The sequence below is a fragment of the Clarias gariepinus genome, chromosome 20 (genome assembly GCF_024256425.1).
Source record: "Clarias gariepinus isolate MV-2021 ecotype Netherlands chromosome 20, CGAR_prim_01v2, whole genome shotgun sequence".
Taxonomy (NCBI): domain Eukaryota; kingdom Metazoa; phylum Chordata; class Actinopteri; order Siluriformes; family Clariidae; genus Clarias; species Clarias gariepinus.
Genome location: NC_071119.1, coordinates 26,435,086 through 26,455,000, shown reverse-complemented (window position 1 = coordinate 26,455,000; position 19,915 = coordinate 26,435,086). Strand labels below are relative to the sequence as shown.

The 19,915-nt window shown below is 38.8% G+C and overlaps 1 protein-coding gene across 1 annotated transcript in view; it reads right to left on the bottom strand.

The window, feature by feature from the left end:
• tacr3a (tachykinin receptor 3a) overlaps positions 1–19,915 on the bottom strand; it is a 22,384-nt gene extending 2,469 nt beyond the window's left edge. Inside the window, exons 1-3 of the mRNA XM_053480070.1 lie at positions 19,417–19,915; positions 12,208–12,396; positions 11,630–11,780 (exon numbers count right to left, since the gene is read on the bottom strand). Coding sequence (XP_053336045.1) covers positions 11,630–11,780; positions 12,208–12,396; positions 19,417–19,787 — 711 coding nt within the window. The 5' untranslated portion in view covers positions 19,788–19,915. The remainder of the gene's footprint in view (positions 1–11,629; positions 11,781–12,207; positions 12,397–19,416) is intronic.

The following is a 19,915-nucleotide window of genomic DNA, read 5'->3' as shown; positions in this document are numbered from 1 at the left end:
GACATGTTCATTCTTAGCATTAAAACACTGTTGGGGTTTGTTTTGGAAGAAAATGTGATATTCAGGAAATAACCCTCTTTTCAGACATGAAAAACATAATAATAAAGAAAGAGTCTGCCGCCGAACAGGAAGGGTTCACAACAGCTGCTGACGCTGATAACCAGAAGTGCAGAAGTGCTAGCGAGCATTCTAGTGGACCTATGAAAAAACAAACCAAGGAAATAAAAAGTGCACTGAGCCAAGGAGAGAGGCAACAGTGATTTTCTATAATAATTAGAAGTATGTTTATTTATTCATGCCAAAACAGGATAATTAAATCCTTTAAAACGTGAAAAAAGACCAAATTTCTATGGTACTTTGCTTTGAAGAATGAAATTACTAATCAATCCAGTTCAATTATAAGCCGCTGCACTAACGAGAGAGTTTAACACTCGCACCGATCAAATTTTTACCCCAGAGATTTCCTGCTTTCTCTCTCTATCTTGCAACACCCAGACTCTTTTAAATTCGAATTCCTATCAGTCTCATCCATCGCTGTGTATTACCCAGCATCCTCAGTTTGAGCATGATTGTGTGTCTGAGTGGGTTTTTTTTTGCTCTGTCGATTTCCACAGTCTGCTTCAGCAAATCCCTGCGATCAGTGGGTGTAAATCGAGCTACGGCTTCCTCTGCTCTCCTAGCAGAAATGCGGAAATCATATGAAAGCGTGCTTTCATGAAAATAAAAATAAAAATAAATAAATTAAAAAAACAACAACCTGACACACAAAATGTCAATGCATAAAACACTTAAACCACCAGAGCTGGAAAAGCAATGAATAAATACATAAATAAAACTTTTTTTCTTTTTTTTTAGCATTAACATAAATAAAAATACATTTTGTAAAAAAAAAAAAAGTTCAAAATAATGATTTAGTGTAATAAATGTCTTCACTAAATCTATAACACTACAGTTTCCACTACATCCACTGTTATATTTCTCGTGTATGTGTGTGTTGGTGAGAGCTTTACAGCCTTGTGTACGGCCTGGACGCTTATTAAAAATCCAGTCACACATCACTTTCTTCTCAGTCAGGTTGGTAGAGGTGGAGGGGAGTTCATGCACTGTTTATAAACAGAAGCTTTTGTGTGGTTTATAAACTGTTCACCAGATGTCCTGCATTGTTCATGAACTGTTCACAAGCAACATGTTCTGTGCTGCTCATAGGCTGATCTGCAGTACTGTACATTTCATAAGCTGCTCATGAACATATCAGAAACTGCTCTTCAACTGTTCGCTGTTCATCAATTGTTCATGAGCACAGATACAGTATGGTTGGTTTTGAACAGTTAAACCACATCTGAACAGTTCATATCAAATATAAGATGCTTATAAGATGTTTTTAAGATGCTTATAAGATGTTCATATATAAGATGCTTATAAGATGTTTTTAATCGACAATCGAATAAGAAACCTGTCCAATCAGCTCCTGTTGTCGGGGAAAGGCCCCTGAATGCTAACCCTACTTTTTAAAGCTTATCTTTGCATCCTGTCATTGCTAGGAACACATTACACCACCTCTGGCAGTTGCTCCAATCCTTTTTTTATGATACAATTTGTATTCAACCAACACATCATCTCCAGAATCTCTACTTCTAAATCGAATCCCAAAGGCGTTGGACTACGGTTCAGAAGATCCCAGGTTCAAACCCCACAACCACCAAGTTGCCACTGTTGACTTAACTTGATCTGAGCAGTTGACTTAACCCTCAACTGCTCAGATGTGTAATGAGATTAAAATGTAAGTCGCTCTGGATAAGAGCGTCTGCCGAATGCCTAAATGTAAACTTCTCTTCTTTTGCTCCTTAAACTTTCTACTCTTTCTACTTCTACAAATTTCTAAGAAAGCTGGCTTTTTTCTTTTTTTTTGACATCTCAAACTATAACCTCTTTTCTGTTCTTTCCAAACTCCTTTTTAGTTAGGTGTCCACTCCGTGCTAGATGATAGATCTGTCTGCACTAATGACCTCTCCGAGTTTACTTTCTACCCACTGCAATGGCACTGAGATGGCTTGTGTAAGGGAAGCTAATGAACTCTTTTTTTTTTTGCTCTCAGCTCAGGCACAGAGAGTCATGATGTCTTTTTTTGCTCATTTCTTTTCCATCACAGTTTCAGCTGGTGCTCAAGTATGGTATGTCTTTTAGCCCTCCGTGAGTTTTTACTGCTCCTATTTCTTTCATTGTTTGTGAATCCATGTTTCTAATGTATGTAATTTTTAATACAATTGGTCTAATCTGCACGTCTTTAGACTGTGGGAGGAAACTGTAGTATCCAGGGGAAACCCACCAAGCACGGGGAGAACATGCAAACTCAAGACATGTACACAGACTCCGAGGCAGGAATTGAACCCAGACCCCGGAGGTGCCAGTCGACAGTGTTAACCACTACACCGCTGTGCCGCCCAATGTGTACTCCCATATTAAATAAAAATAAGTTAAAGGAGTAATGAGTAAACTGGCATCCCATCCATCATCACCTCATGACTAGTTTTACTGGGATGGACTGTGATATACAACCTAGTGGAGATGAATGAATTTAGAAAGGAAATACAGATTTTGGTGCATAGTAAACCTGAAATAAAAAATGCATTTATTTTTGAAGGTCAATTTAAGATCTTTTTTATGCTTGATGTTTTGGGTTCTAGAGATAAATCTGACGACTCTTGGTGTAAGTGATTGATTCACTTATTATTAATTTACTTTTAGCTTCAAGCACTCTTTCCGTGATTGGTTTTTGCACCTCTCCTTAGATGAACCCTAAAATCCTGGAAGATTTCTCATCTCCGCAGCCTCCAGCAAAACCCTTAATAAAGGGGAATTTATTTCACACTTTACATTGGGATGTGATGTAATATTCACACATAATACCCTCAATCCATCAGTTCTACTGTCTGCCTGTGTCACCTCCAGTTCATTACAAACTCCTCCTTTTCCTCCTCCTGTTTAAACCGTGATCTCACAGAGATTTTCTTCTCTTACAACACTAATCTTTTCCGGTTCTGGGCGACCAGTGATCCCAGATGAGACCGGGTTTAGCAGGAGGTGGATTGTTCTATACCACGGCTCTTAGATTACAAATCCGTCCCGCAGGATCTCCCACTATTCTTTTATCCTCGGTGCGAATCTCAGCAAAAATGTTCACTTTCATTCATTCAACACCATAATAACGAGTTCTTCTTATTTATATATATATATATATATATATATATATATATATATATATATATATATATATATATATATACAAGAACTTTAATTAGAAAAGCAGTTAATAAATCACTATTTTGATGTTAAATTTGAGGGCATTAAAACCTTGATGATTAAAGATGAAATCAAACATGAGATCAAACATCTTTTGAAGCTGGAGATGTAAACAACCACAAAAACAGAAGTCTCTAGGATACTAAACATGTCAAGTGTGTAAATGATCAGTGAGAAATACTACACATGTGCAAATAAGATCTAAGTAAACCTATATACTGTATGTTGCTCATCTTAATCCACTGGTGAGTTCATTCACTCCTTCCATTTTGTCCATCCCAAAATGCCCAAGCATTAAAGCTAACATGTTTATTTCCTCTGCGTATCCTTTACTCTTTGACATGTGAGGGTCAGGATGAGTCAGGCTCAGCCATCCGTCTCTGACTGACATCACATCATCCTTTCTCTTGGGTTTTCCCAGCAGTGTACTGATCCTATCACGTCCCACAGGAGATATGCCACTGTCATTATCTGCTCTCTGAGAAAATCCATTACTAGTTCACTTATTCCTCAAATCAATCAAAATTTATTAAAAAGCAGTGATGAAAAGGTAAACAAAGAAAGAGCATGAACGATAGAATGCTTCAAGAAGGAACGATAACACGGAAGGAATTTAACCAGAGATGGCAAAAAGTGTGTTAGGGGGAAGAAAAGTCAAATGTGAAAGTAAAGGGCAAGAAAGAAAAAAGGAAGAAGGGATGAAATAAAAAAGTGAACCACAACAAAAGATTAAAGGAACGAGGAAAAGAAATCAAGATTTTAGGATATTGCACATTATCGTATCATATTGTGTTTTATCATTTGTACTGTTTAATTTCTTATTAAATAATATCTTATTATAGCACATGGTATCTCATATTGCATTTTGTATTAAATCATATTGTGGAATCTGTATGACTGTATAATAATGTGACATAGATTTTTAAATAGTAAAAATATCCAGAGTATATTGTTTTATTTTGCATGGCATTAGCTAAAACCTCTCTTCTGGACTCCCTATGCTGCCCTACCTGCAGAATCTGTGTGTGAGAAGAGGGCGGAGCCTGCAAATATACCCGGGCTAGAGATCAATCAGCGGACACCATGCTACCGTTGCCAGTGGCCTTGTACCCTTTTGCTTAAACACCAATCCACTGGTGAGGTTTTAAATCCTGTTTTTAATCCTAAGGTTTTCAATAGCTTAATCTGCATGTCTTTGGACTTTGGAAGGAAACCAGAGAACCTAGAGGAAACCCACAAAGCACAAGGAGATCATGCAAACTCCATTTACACAGACCAGAAACTGCTGCAATTCTTTTAATCCTTTTTATCATACTGTATGGAAGAAGGCGGCATGATGGCGTAGTGGTTAGCACTGTGACTGGGTCCGGGTTCGATTCCTGGCAGGCTTGATTCCCGTCTCTGTGTGCATGGAGTTTGCATGTTCCTCCCGTGTTTGGTGGCTTACGTCCAGGTACTACGGTTTTCTCCCACAGTCCAAAGACCTGCAGGTTAGGCTAATTGGTGTTCCAAAATTGCACGTAGTGTGTGAATGAGAGTGTGTATGTGTGTGTCCTGCGATAGATTGGCACCATGTCCACGGTGTCATGCCCTGAGTCTCCTAGGATAGACAACAGGTCCCCATGACCGTGAATTCAGGATTAAGCAGTATAGAAGATGAGACGATGATGTATGGAAATATCCGAAGAGAAAAAGAAAGATCAGGAGGAAGAATCCGAAGTTATCAAGGTGTGTAAATTGCTTCTGTATGGATTGATCATAGAGAGAAACAGAACTTGGAGTAAAAAGACCAGCAAGAAAATAAAGTGGCTTCTTCATAAAAATGGCCAAGGATTCTGGATAGGAATAAAACTCACAATTACCCTTCATGGTCCCTAAATATACTACAGAGATTCATACAGTACATGGATAGATGGATAGATGGATGGATGGATGGATAGATAGATATGTATCCTATTATATCCTATTATATTGTATCCTATTGTAAGATATTGTATAATATGGCAGTTTGTTCTTTCATGTTGTCAAATACATAATTAAAACAGATACGTTACATAGACGTCTATGCTTTATAACCCTAATAAAGCCCGATGCTAAACCGTCTCTGCCTCTGTGTCCATCATCCCATCCCTTATCTGATTACTCCACTAATGAAGCTCATTACAATCTTGGCACTGCGCTAGACCTCTTTAGCGAGAAGCGCTCTCAACTGGAGAGAAAACAAGGAGCCGAGTGCAGAAACACCATCAGCGACCAACACAGCGAGCAAATCTTAGACATGACAAACTCAATAATGTCTGACCAGCATGACTCGGTGGTTTTTACACAACAAAACCACCAGACGCTAGTCTTTATCACCGAGCATTAGCTTCTATCCCGAGTGCTACTGTAATTTCCCCTCGACTGCACCTGGCTGATAAGATTAGTCTTACAAGAACCCAAAAGCGGTGTTAAATTAGAGTTTCAACATCGCCAATTCAGCCTAAATGAGCTTTAATTCTCACTGGAGACATCTGTAGGATGCGGTTTCTAGCTCTCGATTAAGCCAGACGTGATTAGAAACAGTGTGAAAGAGAAAAACAAAACAAAACAAATGAAAAAATAGAATTAAGAATTAATAAACATTTCCGTTTATGGAGACTTATCCGTTTATCGCTGTGAAAGAATAACACAATAGAATGAGAATATTAATATAAACCTGAGCTGCTTTCATAAAGAATTAATTTACCAACACCATGAGAATCAGAATTCGACTTTGGAATAAAAATCAGTGAAAGGTTTTCTTATTGAGGGTGTCATCATGTACAATCCTCTCTCTTCCCACTCACTCACTCACTCATTAAACTCGTCACACACTCCTCACCCCACTCGTGCTCCTTACTCTCTGTTTACTCGGAAAAACCTCTGGAAATAGTGTCCACTTTTTCACTTAACAACTCCTCTCTCTGCAATTTTACTCTCTCCTGATCTCTAAAGGAGCGGAGAGGCCAAATTGAGCTGTTATGCTCCTGATAGCTCATGACAATTGTCATAAATAGATCATAAATGTCAAAGGCACATCTTGATGCTTTTCTGCCTTATCTCCGTCTCTCTTCCTCCACCATCAGGAGAACTCGAAGGTCTTTTGACGGAAGCAGACCTGTGTGTTGGGTGTGTGACTCATTCATGAGCAGCACAGATTATCGTATTGTATGTTTATGATCCGGAAGACCAAAGTGACACAGAGGACGAAAAATAACTCGCTCTGACTCCAAATATATATATATATATATAATTGCTATAATAAAAGTGCTACTGTATAAATAATATACATAATTGTTATTATTGCTATGAAAAAATAACGTAATGAAAATCATGAGTCCTGAGATTTGACCTTCTCCACATCTCCTCCACCCAAAGAGACACACTTCTCCAAACGATGGATGAGCTGGCGGAGGGCGCCTTTGAACAGCCTTCTTGAGGAAAAGTTCCACCTCAGTCATCACCTGAGGCAGAATTTCATACTCCAAGTCACCTGCAAGGATCATCGTTTTTTAAGTTGAATGGGCTGGCACGTTGTCATAAAAAAATAAAATGTAACCCTTTCCACCACGCTTCACTTTGATCCATTAACCACATCAAACAAGAAGAAATGTTTATAAACGAACATGTCTCTAAATACATCGTTTCCAAATATCATCACTTCTTCTGTGTCATAATAATATGATTTCTATAACCACCTCTCGTGTGTACACACTACCAGTCCAAGTTTTGGACACACCTTCTAACTCTTTTAGAAGGAATTTTATTTTTTCTACACTGTAAAACAATACTGAAGGCGTTTATCCGAAATACACAATAATCTACTTTAAACAGTTGTTATTGAGATGTATTTGTTAATTGGTGATTTCTGAAAGAAATAAAAATAAGAAAAAATCCTTATTTCAGAAAAAGAATGTCATTTAGAAAGAAAGAAAGAAAGAAAGAAAGAAAGAAAAACAAGATAACACTTATTTCAGAAAAAGAATGCCATTTAGAAAGAAAGAAAGAAAGAAAGAAAGAAAGAAAGAAAAACAAGATAACACTTATTTCAGAAAAAGAATGCCATTTAGAAAGAAAGAAAGAAAGAAAGAAAGAAAAACAAGATAACACTTATTTCAGAAAAAGAATGTCATTTAGAAAAAAAGAAAGAAAGAAAGAAAAAAAAGAAAGAAAAACAAGATACCATTCTTATTTCAAAAAAAGAATGTCATTTAGAAAAAAAGGAAAAAAAAAGAAAGAAAGAAAAACAAGATAACATCCTTATTTCAGAAAAATAATGTAATTTAGAGAAAAAGAAAGAAAGAAAGAAAGAAAAAAAAGAAAGAGAGAAAAACAATATAACATTCTTATTTTAGAAAAAGAATGTCATTTAGAAAAAAGAAATAAAGAAAGAAAAAAAAAACAAGATAACATCCTTATTTCAGAAAAATAATGTAATTTAGAGAAAAGAAAAGAAAGAAAGAAAGAAAGAAAGAAAGAAAGAAAGTTTCTACAGAGAAACATATTACAGCATTTACAATATACATATCCTTCTATGTTATGGCTCTAACCTTTGATCTTAAGATAAGGTAAAAGTTTTTTAAAACGACTGTAGCAAGCGTGCCAATAATTCTGGCGCTGACCTCATACAGATGTGGAAACTGAACCTGTTTAATGTCACCAGTTATTTAAAGGTCGTGCCCGTTCTTCAGCTTCTCTGCAGTCTTTCATACGCACAAATCCAAGATGCGCATATGGTGCACAGAGATGGAGGTTTTCTTCCTGCTCCATTCACAGATCAAACAGAGACGGGAAGTCGATACCCAGCGCCTTCTTCTCATCTTTTTTCAGATCTATATACATTAAAGCCCTCGAGTGCTATTTCAGGGGAAACTCATCTCCTCAAGTGATTAAGGTGGAATTCAGAGGTAGAACATCTTCCTGCTTTCACGTCTCCTTAATTTTCTGTTAAAGTGGAGGAATTTGGCAAGTCTGAGACAGGTCTACTTCTCTCTCCACACACACACACACCACATAGAGAGAGAGAAAGAGAGAGAGAGAAAGAGAGAGAGAGAGAGATCAAAGTAGTCTGTGATCGAGGAAAAGAAAAGGAACCCGGGGATTGTGGAGAAGATCCCAGGCAATTCCAGTGTCTAATGAGTGACATTACTTTATTGAGTGTGAGAGCTGTGAGTGACAGTCTCTGATCAGGGAACAACCATATGCAGAGGACCGTAAGTGTGTGCATATGTGTATGTGTGTGTGTGTGTGTGGTGAAAAAGCAATAAAACCAGACATTCTCCAAGATGAGACATTGCCTGTTTTGCTGAATGCAAAGTGTTTTGAAAGAGTTCATCAAGGTGACGCATCGACTCTCGCTTCCATCCCGACAGCAAGAACAGGAGAGAGCCGTGAAGCAGCACGCCCGCTTCCGAGTAATGAATTTGAGAGTCTGCGAAATGTCTTAGTTGCTTTCAGTGCCTGCTTTCTTCACACGGTGCTTTTAGAAGGCACGACAAAATCATTATCCGGTGCATCAGTCTCACTTTAACGCCGCGTTGAGATTCCGCTACAGAATGATCAAGTGCCCACACGGGAATAATGACTCCATTTAAAGGGCACCTATTATGCAAAACTTACTTGTTAGTCATGTTTAGATGTTCAGATGCGTCTCCAGTGTGTGTGTGTGTGTGTGTGTGTGTGCAGAAAAAGTTCCTTGCTTTTGCTTTTCCATGTTTTTATTGACTGAAGCTTAAACAAGCCCAATATATTTCCCCTTAATGTGACATCAAATATCACGAGCCCGTCCCCCATATCATATAATTATAAAGTTAATTGTGTTCCAGTGGACAGAACTTTTCACTAAGTGCAGACCGAACCATATCCTTAGTAGATCATACTGAACTTTTCAGGCCAGACAGATGAGGTCGACTGTGGTGGCACAAAAGTACCCAAGAACGATTTAGCGACGTCCACTTGAAATTCCGATCATTCGCATAATATGCAAAACCTAGTCCTAGAATTTTTGTGCTGCGTTCACAAATGTCACAATATATTGTGAACATCTCTAAAAACTCAACCAAACAGCCATTTGGGAAGGAAATGACCACCACCTGCTTAAACGGGGGAGAGATTTGGGGGCGGAGTTTAATTTAATTTAATTGGTCTCTATATTATTCTGTGTTTTTTGGCCAAACCTGGTCATAAGGTTGATATTTGTTGGAAAGGGGCTTGAATGCCATAGAGCTCTACTTGCTTATTATGATTAATAAAATGTGAACCAGACTGAGCATGTTGCTGTTCTAGTCGGTTTTCATTCGTCAACATAAAACCCAACAAAAGTACCCTAAGTACTATTTTTAATTTCCCGTTTGGACCCAAATTCCTGCCCTTACGTACTTCGAGAACACCTAAATGTGTGAAGACTAACAGCTCTATTCATTTTTACTCACAGCAGAATTGTGTGCGCGGCAGTCTCCCTGATAATTGGTGTTTAAAGATTTGCTAATTACTTCCTTGCACATAATTAAAACCATGTTGCAGGGCTAATGAGATATCTCTGCCTCGCATTTTTTCCTCAGCTGAAGGAGACTGGACTTCGAAAGAGACAACCTTAGCATGGCATGGAGCCCTAGAGATGAAATAAAGACTGGATCGAAATCTTATCCTGGACCGCTCTAGTCTGAAAACAATCATCCAGGCTCATTGTGGTGGGTAAGTTCAGTGTTGAAGAGATCGCAAAACGATGCTCCATTGTCTGAAAGGTGTAGAAGAGTTTCTCCATTAGCACTTTAAGACATGTGGAGAGGATAAGTGCACCTTCAGATAGAGGGAACATCAAGTCAAGACAAGTCAGGTCTCATCAGCGTCAGTGTCAGAGATCAGATGTAGTCTGTGTATCACTGGAAAATTTTTCTTTTTGGTTTGAAAACCAACGGGATGCAGGTTAATTAAGTAAAAAGAAAAGACTTTATGCTGGTCACTAGTGAATTACTGTTTATCCCGGATATACCTAGTACAAGGAGCGGTCATAAAATTGTTATTGTTGCTAAGAAAAAATAATGTAATGAACGATTGTTGGTCATAAGCTTAGTCCTTCTCTACATCCTCCACCAGAGGTTACACACTTCTCCAAATGATGGAGGAGCTGGTGGAGACGGTCTTTAAAGAAGCCTTCTTCAGTTCCACCTTGGTAATTACCTAGTCGTCAACAAATGCCTGCCATGAAATGGTTTCTTCAAGTGATGAAAGAGGAAGATGTCACTGGCTGCAAGGCTGGGGAAATTTACATTTACGCATTTGGCAGACGCTCTTATCCAGAGCGACTTACGTTTTTATCTCATTACACATCTAAGCAGTTGAGGGTTAAGGGCCTTGCTCAAGGGCCCAACAATGGCAACTTGGTGGTTGTGGGGTTTGAACCTGGGATCTTCCGAACCGTAGTCCAATGCCTTAACCACTGAGCTACCCCTGACCCCGGGAGGATGGGGGGATGTTGTGTAATTTCGTACCCCAAGTCGCCCCCAGGTTTTACTATTTTATGAGCTGAATGGGCCGGCACATTGTTATGAAGGAGGCGCACTTAAATTCTTTCAACTGCCATTTGGGTTTTGACAGAGTTTGGCCAAATATTTTCAGTTTTTTCATGCGATAATACAAAATTTATACAATGACAATATGGCTGCACACCTATAGTACAAACCACAAACTGTTCCGTAGACAATGCACTTGTGTAAATGTTTAAATATGCCTCAATCAGCAAATAAAAGACTCTTTAAATGAGCTGTAAGCAAACAACAAAGTGATGTACAAAAATGTGGGCACCACTACTCGAAAACACACCTTTCCAGATAGATAGATAGATAGATAGATAGATAGAAACAACTTTATTGTCATTGCATAATACAGGTACCCAGCAATAAAATGCATTTTAGCATCAACCAGAAGTCCAAATACTCAATTGCACTACACAGTCGCGGGAGGTCTGGAACACATTCCAGGGCATTCAGGGGACTAGGTGGGATACATCTTGGCGAGGGGCACGAACATGCACACACTCACAAACTACCATTATTTTGAAAATACCAATTAGTCAAACCTGCACGTCTTCGGACAGTAGGAGGAAGCAGCAGCTCCAGCAGGAATCCCACCAAGCATGGGAAGAACACGCAAACGCCATGACCTGGAGGTGGCCAAGGCCACAGCGCTAACCACAATGCCAATGGCCGCCTTTTTGCATTTTTGTGAATATTCAAAATGTTTTCTTTTCTGATAACCAATATAAGAATGCAATTTTTTGGTTAGTTGTTCAAGTAGTTCATCCACTAACCTTCCTTTTGGCGCGCAGTTGTCCGTTATAATTGTCTGACGAGTCTCCAGGAATCGCACCTCCCCAAAGCGTCACGCCAATGATGGTGTATGTGATTCCCATCACCACTAGAGGCAGCATGTATACCAGCAACATCACGATGATGTGGTACCTGTCCAACCATGGCAACAAATCAAAAATAAGCAAGAAACAATTAAGGCGGGAAAGGATTTGATGTTTATAAGTGGCTAAGATCAGACATCTTAGGGTTGAAAAGTTTTATTTTTTTTAAGTAAACAAAGCTAAGAAGCACAAAATTCTCAATTGTAATGGCAATAATGACACAAAGAAGTGTAAACTCTTTTCTGGCCTGAAGATTACAGCTTTACATCTGACTGATACAAAGCCCTGCCACTGGAGACTCCTTCCATGCATGTGACATAAATGTCCCTTCAAGAATTAAAAAAAATGTAAGGAGTGACTTCATCACTGTCCATGTCCCTTTAAATGAATTGTTACTATGGAAACATATTATACAGACAATTAATCCCGACGTTCTGATCAATCACGATCCAGGATGTAGTGTAAGTCACTCTTACATAAAGGGGTCATCCTCGGGTTGAGGCCACGCCACGTAGCACAAAGTCCTCTTGGGTAATTTCCAGACGGTGGAGAAGAAGCAGAGTGGGAACGCCAGCACTACTGCCAACACCCAGATACACACAATCACCACTTTAGTGGCCGTAGCTGAGAGATGAGGCTTCAGTGGGTGGATTATGGCCATGTACCTGTACGGTATATACACACACAGACACAAGAGAAAAAAAACATCAAACTTGGAGAGAAGATAGCACAAGCTGACCTGATTGTTCCCCCGGTTCACCCTCATGCTTATTGGTGGCCTGCGGATAGTTCCGATTTATCCTCTCACCAACAGTTTTAACACTGACACATGCTCCGGCATGAGGAGGAGGCGGTGTTGTGTGTAATTTGCCGCGCCCTAGGCAACTTGCGTACTGAGTACTGTTTTGCTCATCGGTATTGTAAGCTCACATTGCTTTCTCTCTCCGGGTTAATCTGCTCTGGCGCCATCCCTGTAAAGAATGTAAGAAACCCTGACATACACACCCACTCCCACACACACACACACACACACACACACAAAGCACATGCTTCATCAGTGAATTTAGAAGCTGATGGTTCCTGAAAGCGGAAAACGCGATTGAACAACATCAAAGCTTTGAAATTCCTCTTTCTTCAAGAACACGTGAAGTTTTAAATCTATCCTCTTCCACACCGAGTCCTCATTCTGAGTTTACATGTTCAACTGCTTCATCAAACCTCTTCCTGTTATTCTACTGTAAGTAAGTGTGGAAATATTCAGTGGCTAGGCAGCTTCAATCAATCAAATCTGACCTACAAATGATTAGAGCTTAAGTGTGATAATGTGGCACCAGGAATGGTTTTTTTTTTTTCTAATTTCATTTGTTCATTTTTCTCCTTCGTACATCTTTCTTTCTTTCTTTCTTTCTTTTATATTTCTGTCATCCTTTGCCAACTGTAGGCATGTGTTTTTCTTTATTTTTCTTTATTTCCTTCTTTCTTTTTTTTTTCTTTCTGTCTTTTTTTCCTTCCTTTGATTCATAAAAAAATATGGGCATGTGTATTTCTTACTTTCTTTTTTCTTTGTTTTCCATCCTTCTTTATTTTTGTTTGTTTGTTTGCTTGCTTGTTTCTTTCTTTCTTGCTTTCTTATCTTTCTTTTGTACTTCTTTCCTTCTATTTTCTTTCTTTCTGCATCTTCCTTTTTTGATTCATAAAAAGCTGTAGGCATGTGCATTTCTTTCTTTATTTTATTAATTTTCTCAATATTTTCCTTTCTCTCTTTCTTTTTTCTTTCTGTCTGTATGTATCTTAGACAAGAGGCGAGACCCCCACCCCTTGAAGTACGAGGTGTCCGTGCCAAACACTAACCGACTGAATCCCGTCATCTAAAAAAAACAAACTAAGTAACAAAAGTGTACAGTTCCAGCGTGTCATCTGTACATAACGGTGCTCCTTCATTTCTTGTTCATCTTTTATCTTTTGAAAGAATTTAAAATTATTTAAAAAATCACAGTGGTCAGATTCATAAAACAAAAGCCGAAGCGTATCTTATGGTGTGTTTGTTTCTGTAATGTTCAGAGGGGATGTTTTCCAGCCTGTAGACGTGGAGAGGTGATGATCCAATGTACAGTCACGGTGCCATTTAATCTGAAGCTAAATGAAATCTGACATTATAATCAATGTTGCAGAGATGAACATTGATTGCGAGTAAACGTTTGTGTGTACTGGAGTGTTAATGAAGTCGTCTACGTCGATGAAACCTGATAGAGAGCCGGATTGAAGCGTCATGTACCTGAGAGCATCATTCCTGCTCTATTACCTCTCTGACATCTCATCAGCTCACATATAAAGACTCATTTAAAGCACGAACAAGGACACGTGGAAAGTCAAATTCAGGAAAATGAAACTTAATGATTTTATTATGTGCTAAGGATAATAATAATAATAATAATAATAATAATAATAATACACTATGCATAAAACCCTGAGCATCAAACAGGTGATTGATTACATTTGTATTACAGTTAAAGATTAAACACAGTTTCATATTTTCTAAAAGTTTCAACAGTTTGCACGTCACAGTGCAGATTTCAAATCTTAAAATATTCAGATGGAAATGTTAAACCTTAACTAATTTAAAATTGTGGTTTTGAATGTGTCCCTGGTTCATGTTTTCTTTTAATTAACAATAACAACAACAACAATAATAATAATAATAATAATAATAATAATAATAATAATAATAATCATCATTTAAAGAATTTAGAAGTGGTAAGTTAAATAAAAAGCAGTGGTAATGTTGAGTTATAAATTAACATTTGCAAATTTTATTCTAGATTTGTTTGTTTGTTTTTATTTGTTTGCTTGTTAAACAAGTAAACTTGTACAGTTGAATGTTTCTTTATAAATAAAACAAAAAAATTGAATAATTTTGTGTAAAATAAAGGCATGATTATTTTTATTAATTTCTTTTTATTTTAATAATATAGCATAGAAAGTGTAAAATAATATTCAAGTGTCTAATTAAGATATTTTCCAACTGCTGTAAACATAACAAAATGTAATTAAAGTTAGTTTTTCTTTATGCTTAGAATTTACTTATAATTTAAATTTTCCAAAACAACTGAATACCAATGGTGGTTTAATGTCAGTAACGTTTCCAGATTAACTGTCACAATGTTTTGACAAGCAAACTTCCTGCTGGTGCCCTGCTGTTTTCCAAACTAATGTTCCTTATTTATTCACTTTCTTGTTTAATGTCACTCTCTTCCTCTCTCTCTCTCTCTCTCTCTCTTACTCTCCCTCTCTCTCTCTCTCTCTCTCTCTCACTCTCCTACCTTCCTCCTGACTATTAGAAACATTGTTGAGCAAATCATTGTGTTGGTTCCCCTTGTGCCACTCGGGGCGTAACTCCATAGGGCCTCTGGTGTGTTGCTTTGGTGCCAGATGTTTGGTGCCGGACGGGGTGTGATCCTGGCAGTGGATCCTTTGGGTGCTGTGTGTTGTGAGGTGGGGCCTTTGTGGATCAGACCACATCCTGTGGGGTTTGATCAGATTGGGATCTGGGGAGTTTGGAGGATAGGTTGTGGTCTTGGGCTCTTTGCCTGCTGGACCACAGGTACCATAGGCCGTGGGACATTGGGTCGCCTGCTGCCTTTCCTTCTTGGTCGGCATTGACTTTTGTTGGCTTTTCTGTAATATCTCTGTCCGGGCTGGCCTTTGGTCCATGCGGACTAGGTGAGCCTTGGATGCTCGTGATCCTGTCACCAGTTTACTGAGGTTTAGCTGATTGGTTTATATGCTTACATTTGTGTCTGTTTACATCTGTGTGTGTGTGTGTGTGTGTGTGGGTGTGTGTGTGTCCATCTATGTGTGGTAGCTTGCACTATTTTTATTATTATTTCTTTCTGTCACACTGCAGTACCTCAGGTTGTCAGCATGACAGATGATGAGCTTTATGTGTCTTTGTCTCGGAACCAAAGGTCTCCAACACAAACAGGTAAAAATAGCTCATCATCAATCACGTTCTTAAACTGCTAACCCTGCTCACCCCGGCATTACTTTGGCATCACTCTGGCAACAATCCAGCATCACTTCACCATGTTTTTATAAATCCATCACCGATCTGGTGCTCATTACTCTGCTATCAGGAGATGCTTCTGCCACCATCTCACCCTCGCCAGCCCAGCCTGTGCAGAGTGATTTCCTGACGTGAAGTCTTAAGCACTTGCTTTGCATCCAAAGCTTTTTAAACCAGCGGTAAGAATGAAGTTCTACTTGGAGCTGACGGTGACAGGGCTATCCATCATATTCTTTAATGACATAATAAACTGCACTGTGGGTTTCCAACTGTAAAGCAGATTTCACCAGAATTTAAAAACCTATACAGTACATCATAAAAACAACAGCAAGCTGATTGTCCCTTTAAACAGTTTCCAGAAATCAGTGTAATGACTTTCAGACGCTTCTGTTTGGCTCATTGTCATGATTAGGAGCGCACATGTGGCTGCTGATAGGGACAAGTGGCTTTCTGGACTTGATACCAAGGGAACATTCAAGTACCTCTGCCAAGAGCCCGAAAAAAACTGTAGACCCGAACAAATCCAGTTCATTCTGCAATTTTCAAACAACTGAAATCATTGTACTGCATGCAAATCAATCCCGAGACAAATACAAAGGAACAGTTGAAGGAGTTGGAGGCATCAGGTACCAACGTATGTACATCTTTAACATCTTTAATTGAGTACTTCATCACCATGGTCTGAAAGATGCCCTACTGTATGTATGGAGGACTATACGTCTTGTGAAGCATGGTGGTGGCAGCGTCATGTGGTTTTGCTGGAAAATGGTCTCTTTCAAAAGGCAGAACACATCATGAGGACTGTCTCTAAAAAATATCAAGGGGATACTTCAGGACACCAGCCAGAATGTTGGTCACAACTAGAACAGGAAGCTTAATTTCTCTATGTGGGGATGTAGGGAATGTCTTAAGTGGTTAGGGTCTATGGATAAAATAAATTTAAGGAAAATATTCATTATCAATAATCAAATCTATAGTGTTTGCATTTATACTTGTGTGCACTTGTTCTCTTATGTAGCAACAGCATTTTAGTTACAAACCACTTGATAAAGGTTGAGTACCTTATTCAATCTATGTGTTACGTTGGAAACGATTATAAAATAATAATCTAGTCTAATATAATTCTAAATTTTTACTGCGTGGCTTTACATTCAGTAAAATCATCACGGTGTGTTTCAGTTGAAAAAAAAGTGTTTTGTCATCGATGAATTGCTGCTGCGTCTGCGGTGACAGCACACACGTGTGTGGTGGGAGTGGCTCTCTCTCTCTTTCTCTCCATTTTACTCACTATAGTTTTCCACAGTTACTAAACATTAGGGATGAGTATCACCAGGGACCAGACAATATGATATCATGATACCTAGCTGCCGATTCAATTTGTATCGCAATTATAGAATTACCATGATATTATAAATACCCTTATTTATTATATTATTATTATTATTTATATTTTGTTAAAATTATAAACAAATGAAGCATATAATTTGCTCCTACACAGGATGCTGTGCTGCGAATAGTTTAGAGCTGGATCGGATGTCAATCTATTTATCAATAATCAATCACTAGTCCTAATGTCAAAATCATTTGTCTTTAGGACAAAAAAAATAGACAATGAGTGAGTGAGTGAAATTTGCAAAGCATTAGCATAGCTCTAAACTATTCACAGCACAGCATCCTGTGTAGGAGCAAATTATACGCTACATTTGTTTAGAATTTGAACAAAATATAAATATTTTTATTTTATTTTATCTAGAATAACAGGTTCTAGATTCCCCATGACCACTATTACAGGATAAAGTGATATAGATGATGATGATAATGTAGGTGCCAATTATATTTATATAGCCATTTGGTTACTGTCATGATTTTACGCACTGCATGATAATGATTAATTATTATTATTATTTTTTTATAATAATAATAATAATATAATAAATCAGAATTCTAAACAAACTAGGCAAATAATTCACTCCTTCCACACAGGATGCTCTGCTCTTTGCCAATATGAATAGTTTAGAGTGCACCACCTGTAGGATTATAGAGGAACTGCACTGTTTCACCACCTCAAATGCAAATAGCTAAAATGCAGTATCAGTGCTGATATTATGTATTATTATTATTTTTTTTAAAAGAAGCTTCTTCTGAAGTTTATGCGATATGGAAGTGACTATCTTGACTATCTCCATAAAAATTTCAAGTTGCTAACTTCAGATGATTATTTGGAGTTTTGGAGAGAGGACTTTATATGTGCCCCCTCAAAACTGGTCATTTTTTAGCGTCTCGCTTCAAACAATAATCATTTAAAATGCAAATTATTCATAGTTCTTTATGAGTATTAATACTAACATTTGTGTAAGCTTTTAAAAGTATACTGTATGACCTGTAAAGGTTCTTGCTTAAATTGAAGCATTCTGTGCAAAATTAAGGATATTTTTCAAGCAAAAAACCTGTAGTGTCTGTAACCATGTTAAATGTATGTTGCAATATCTTAACAGTTTTGTATTTTATAAGAATAAATTTTTTAGGCAGGTTTATGTCGTTTCATGTGAAATCTAAAAGTGCTGCGTTTCATCTGAATAATAAGTAAGATCATTGAACGATTCAAATTCGAAAAGTTTACGAATATTACACGAAAGTGCATGGAATTGTATTTTGCAAATGATTTTCTTTTTATCTAATAAAAAACATAAATGTGTATGCATATCTACAAAAAAAAGAAAAATGAAGCATGGATTGGGAGATCAGAAGAAGCGTCAAGTATTATGAAAAAATAGGGTTTAATGATCCTATTTGAGAATATACTTTTTCACTTAGATGAGAAACTTTACCACATTTTTGCTGACATGTACTGTATTGTATAAGAGGAATGAAGGTTAGGCGCCGTAAGACAGGATACACGTGTGTGAATGCGAGGAACCCAAAAGGAACCCAAGAGGAACGGTGAGGATACAGGGAGCAGAGGTAAAGAAGGTGCAGGATTTTAAGTACTTAGGGTCAACAGTCCAGAGGAACGGAGAGTGTTCAAAGGAGGTGAAGAGGCGGGTACAGGCAGGGTGGAATGGGTGGAGAAAAGTGTCAGGTGTGTTGTGTGATGAAAGAGGATCAGCGAGAATGAAAGGAAAGGTGTACAGGACAGTGGTGAGACCAGCGATGCTCTACGGCTTAGAGACAGTGGCGCTGAAGAAAAGACAAGATGTTGAGGTTCTCCTTGGGAGTGACGAGGATGGATAGGATCAAGAATGAGTTCATCAGAAGGACAACCCACGTTAGATGTTTTGGAGATAAAGTCAGAGAGGCCAGATTGAGGTGGTTTGGACATGTTCAGAGGAGAGATGGATGCTGAGGTTGGAACTGCCAGGCAGGAGGTCTAGAGGAAGACCAAGGAGGAGATTTATGGATGTAATGAGAGAGGACGTGAAGTTAGTTGGTGTGAGAGAAGAGGATGGAGAGGATAGGGTTAGATGGAGGCAGATGATTCCCCTGAAAGGGAACGCTTTTTTATTATTTTTTTTTTAAATCAGACTACCTTTTGCCATACTTTAGATCAGAGTCCAGATGTTTATCCAGAACCCCGGTCCTGATACACTACTTTACTCTGGTTGGCACCGATCAGAGCCCCTACCTGTCCACGGCGATGGCGGTCATGGAGTAGATGCTGGCGAACACCGAGGTGACCGGGAAAAAGTTGTGGAACTTGCAGTAGGCCTCTCCGAAGTACCAGTCCCCGTGCGCGGCGTAGATGAAGTTGATGAGCGTGTTGAAGGCGGCCATGGAGGCGTCGGAGAAGGCGAGGTTCAGCAGGAAGTAGTTGGTGACGGTGCGCATCCTGCGGTGCGCCACGATGATCCACATGACCACCAGGTTCCCGAACACGGCCACCGCCAGGATGCTGCTGTACGCCACCGACCAGAGCGCCACGCGCCACGGCGGCTGCGCGAACTGATTGGTCCAGTTCCCGCTGGTCAGGTTCGAGCCGTTCTGAGAGGAGAGCATCCTAACACTCAGAGAGCGGAGAGTGACGACACGCTTTTATATGGAAAAGTTTTATGGCACGCGCAAGTGGAGGCACGCGCTGGTGGTGTCTGGAGGGGAGGGCGCGCGAGGGTGCGCGCGCTAGAGGC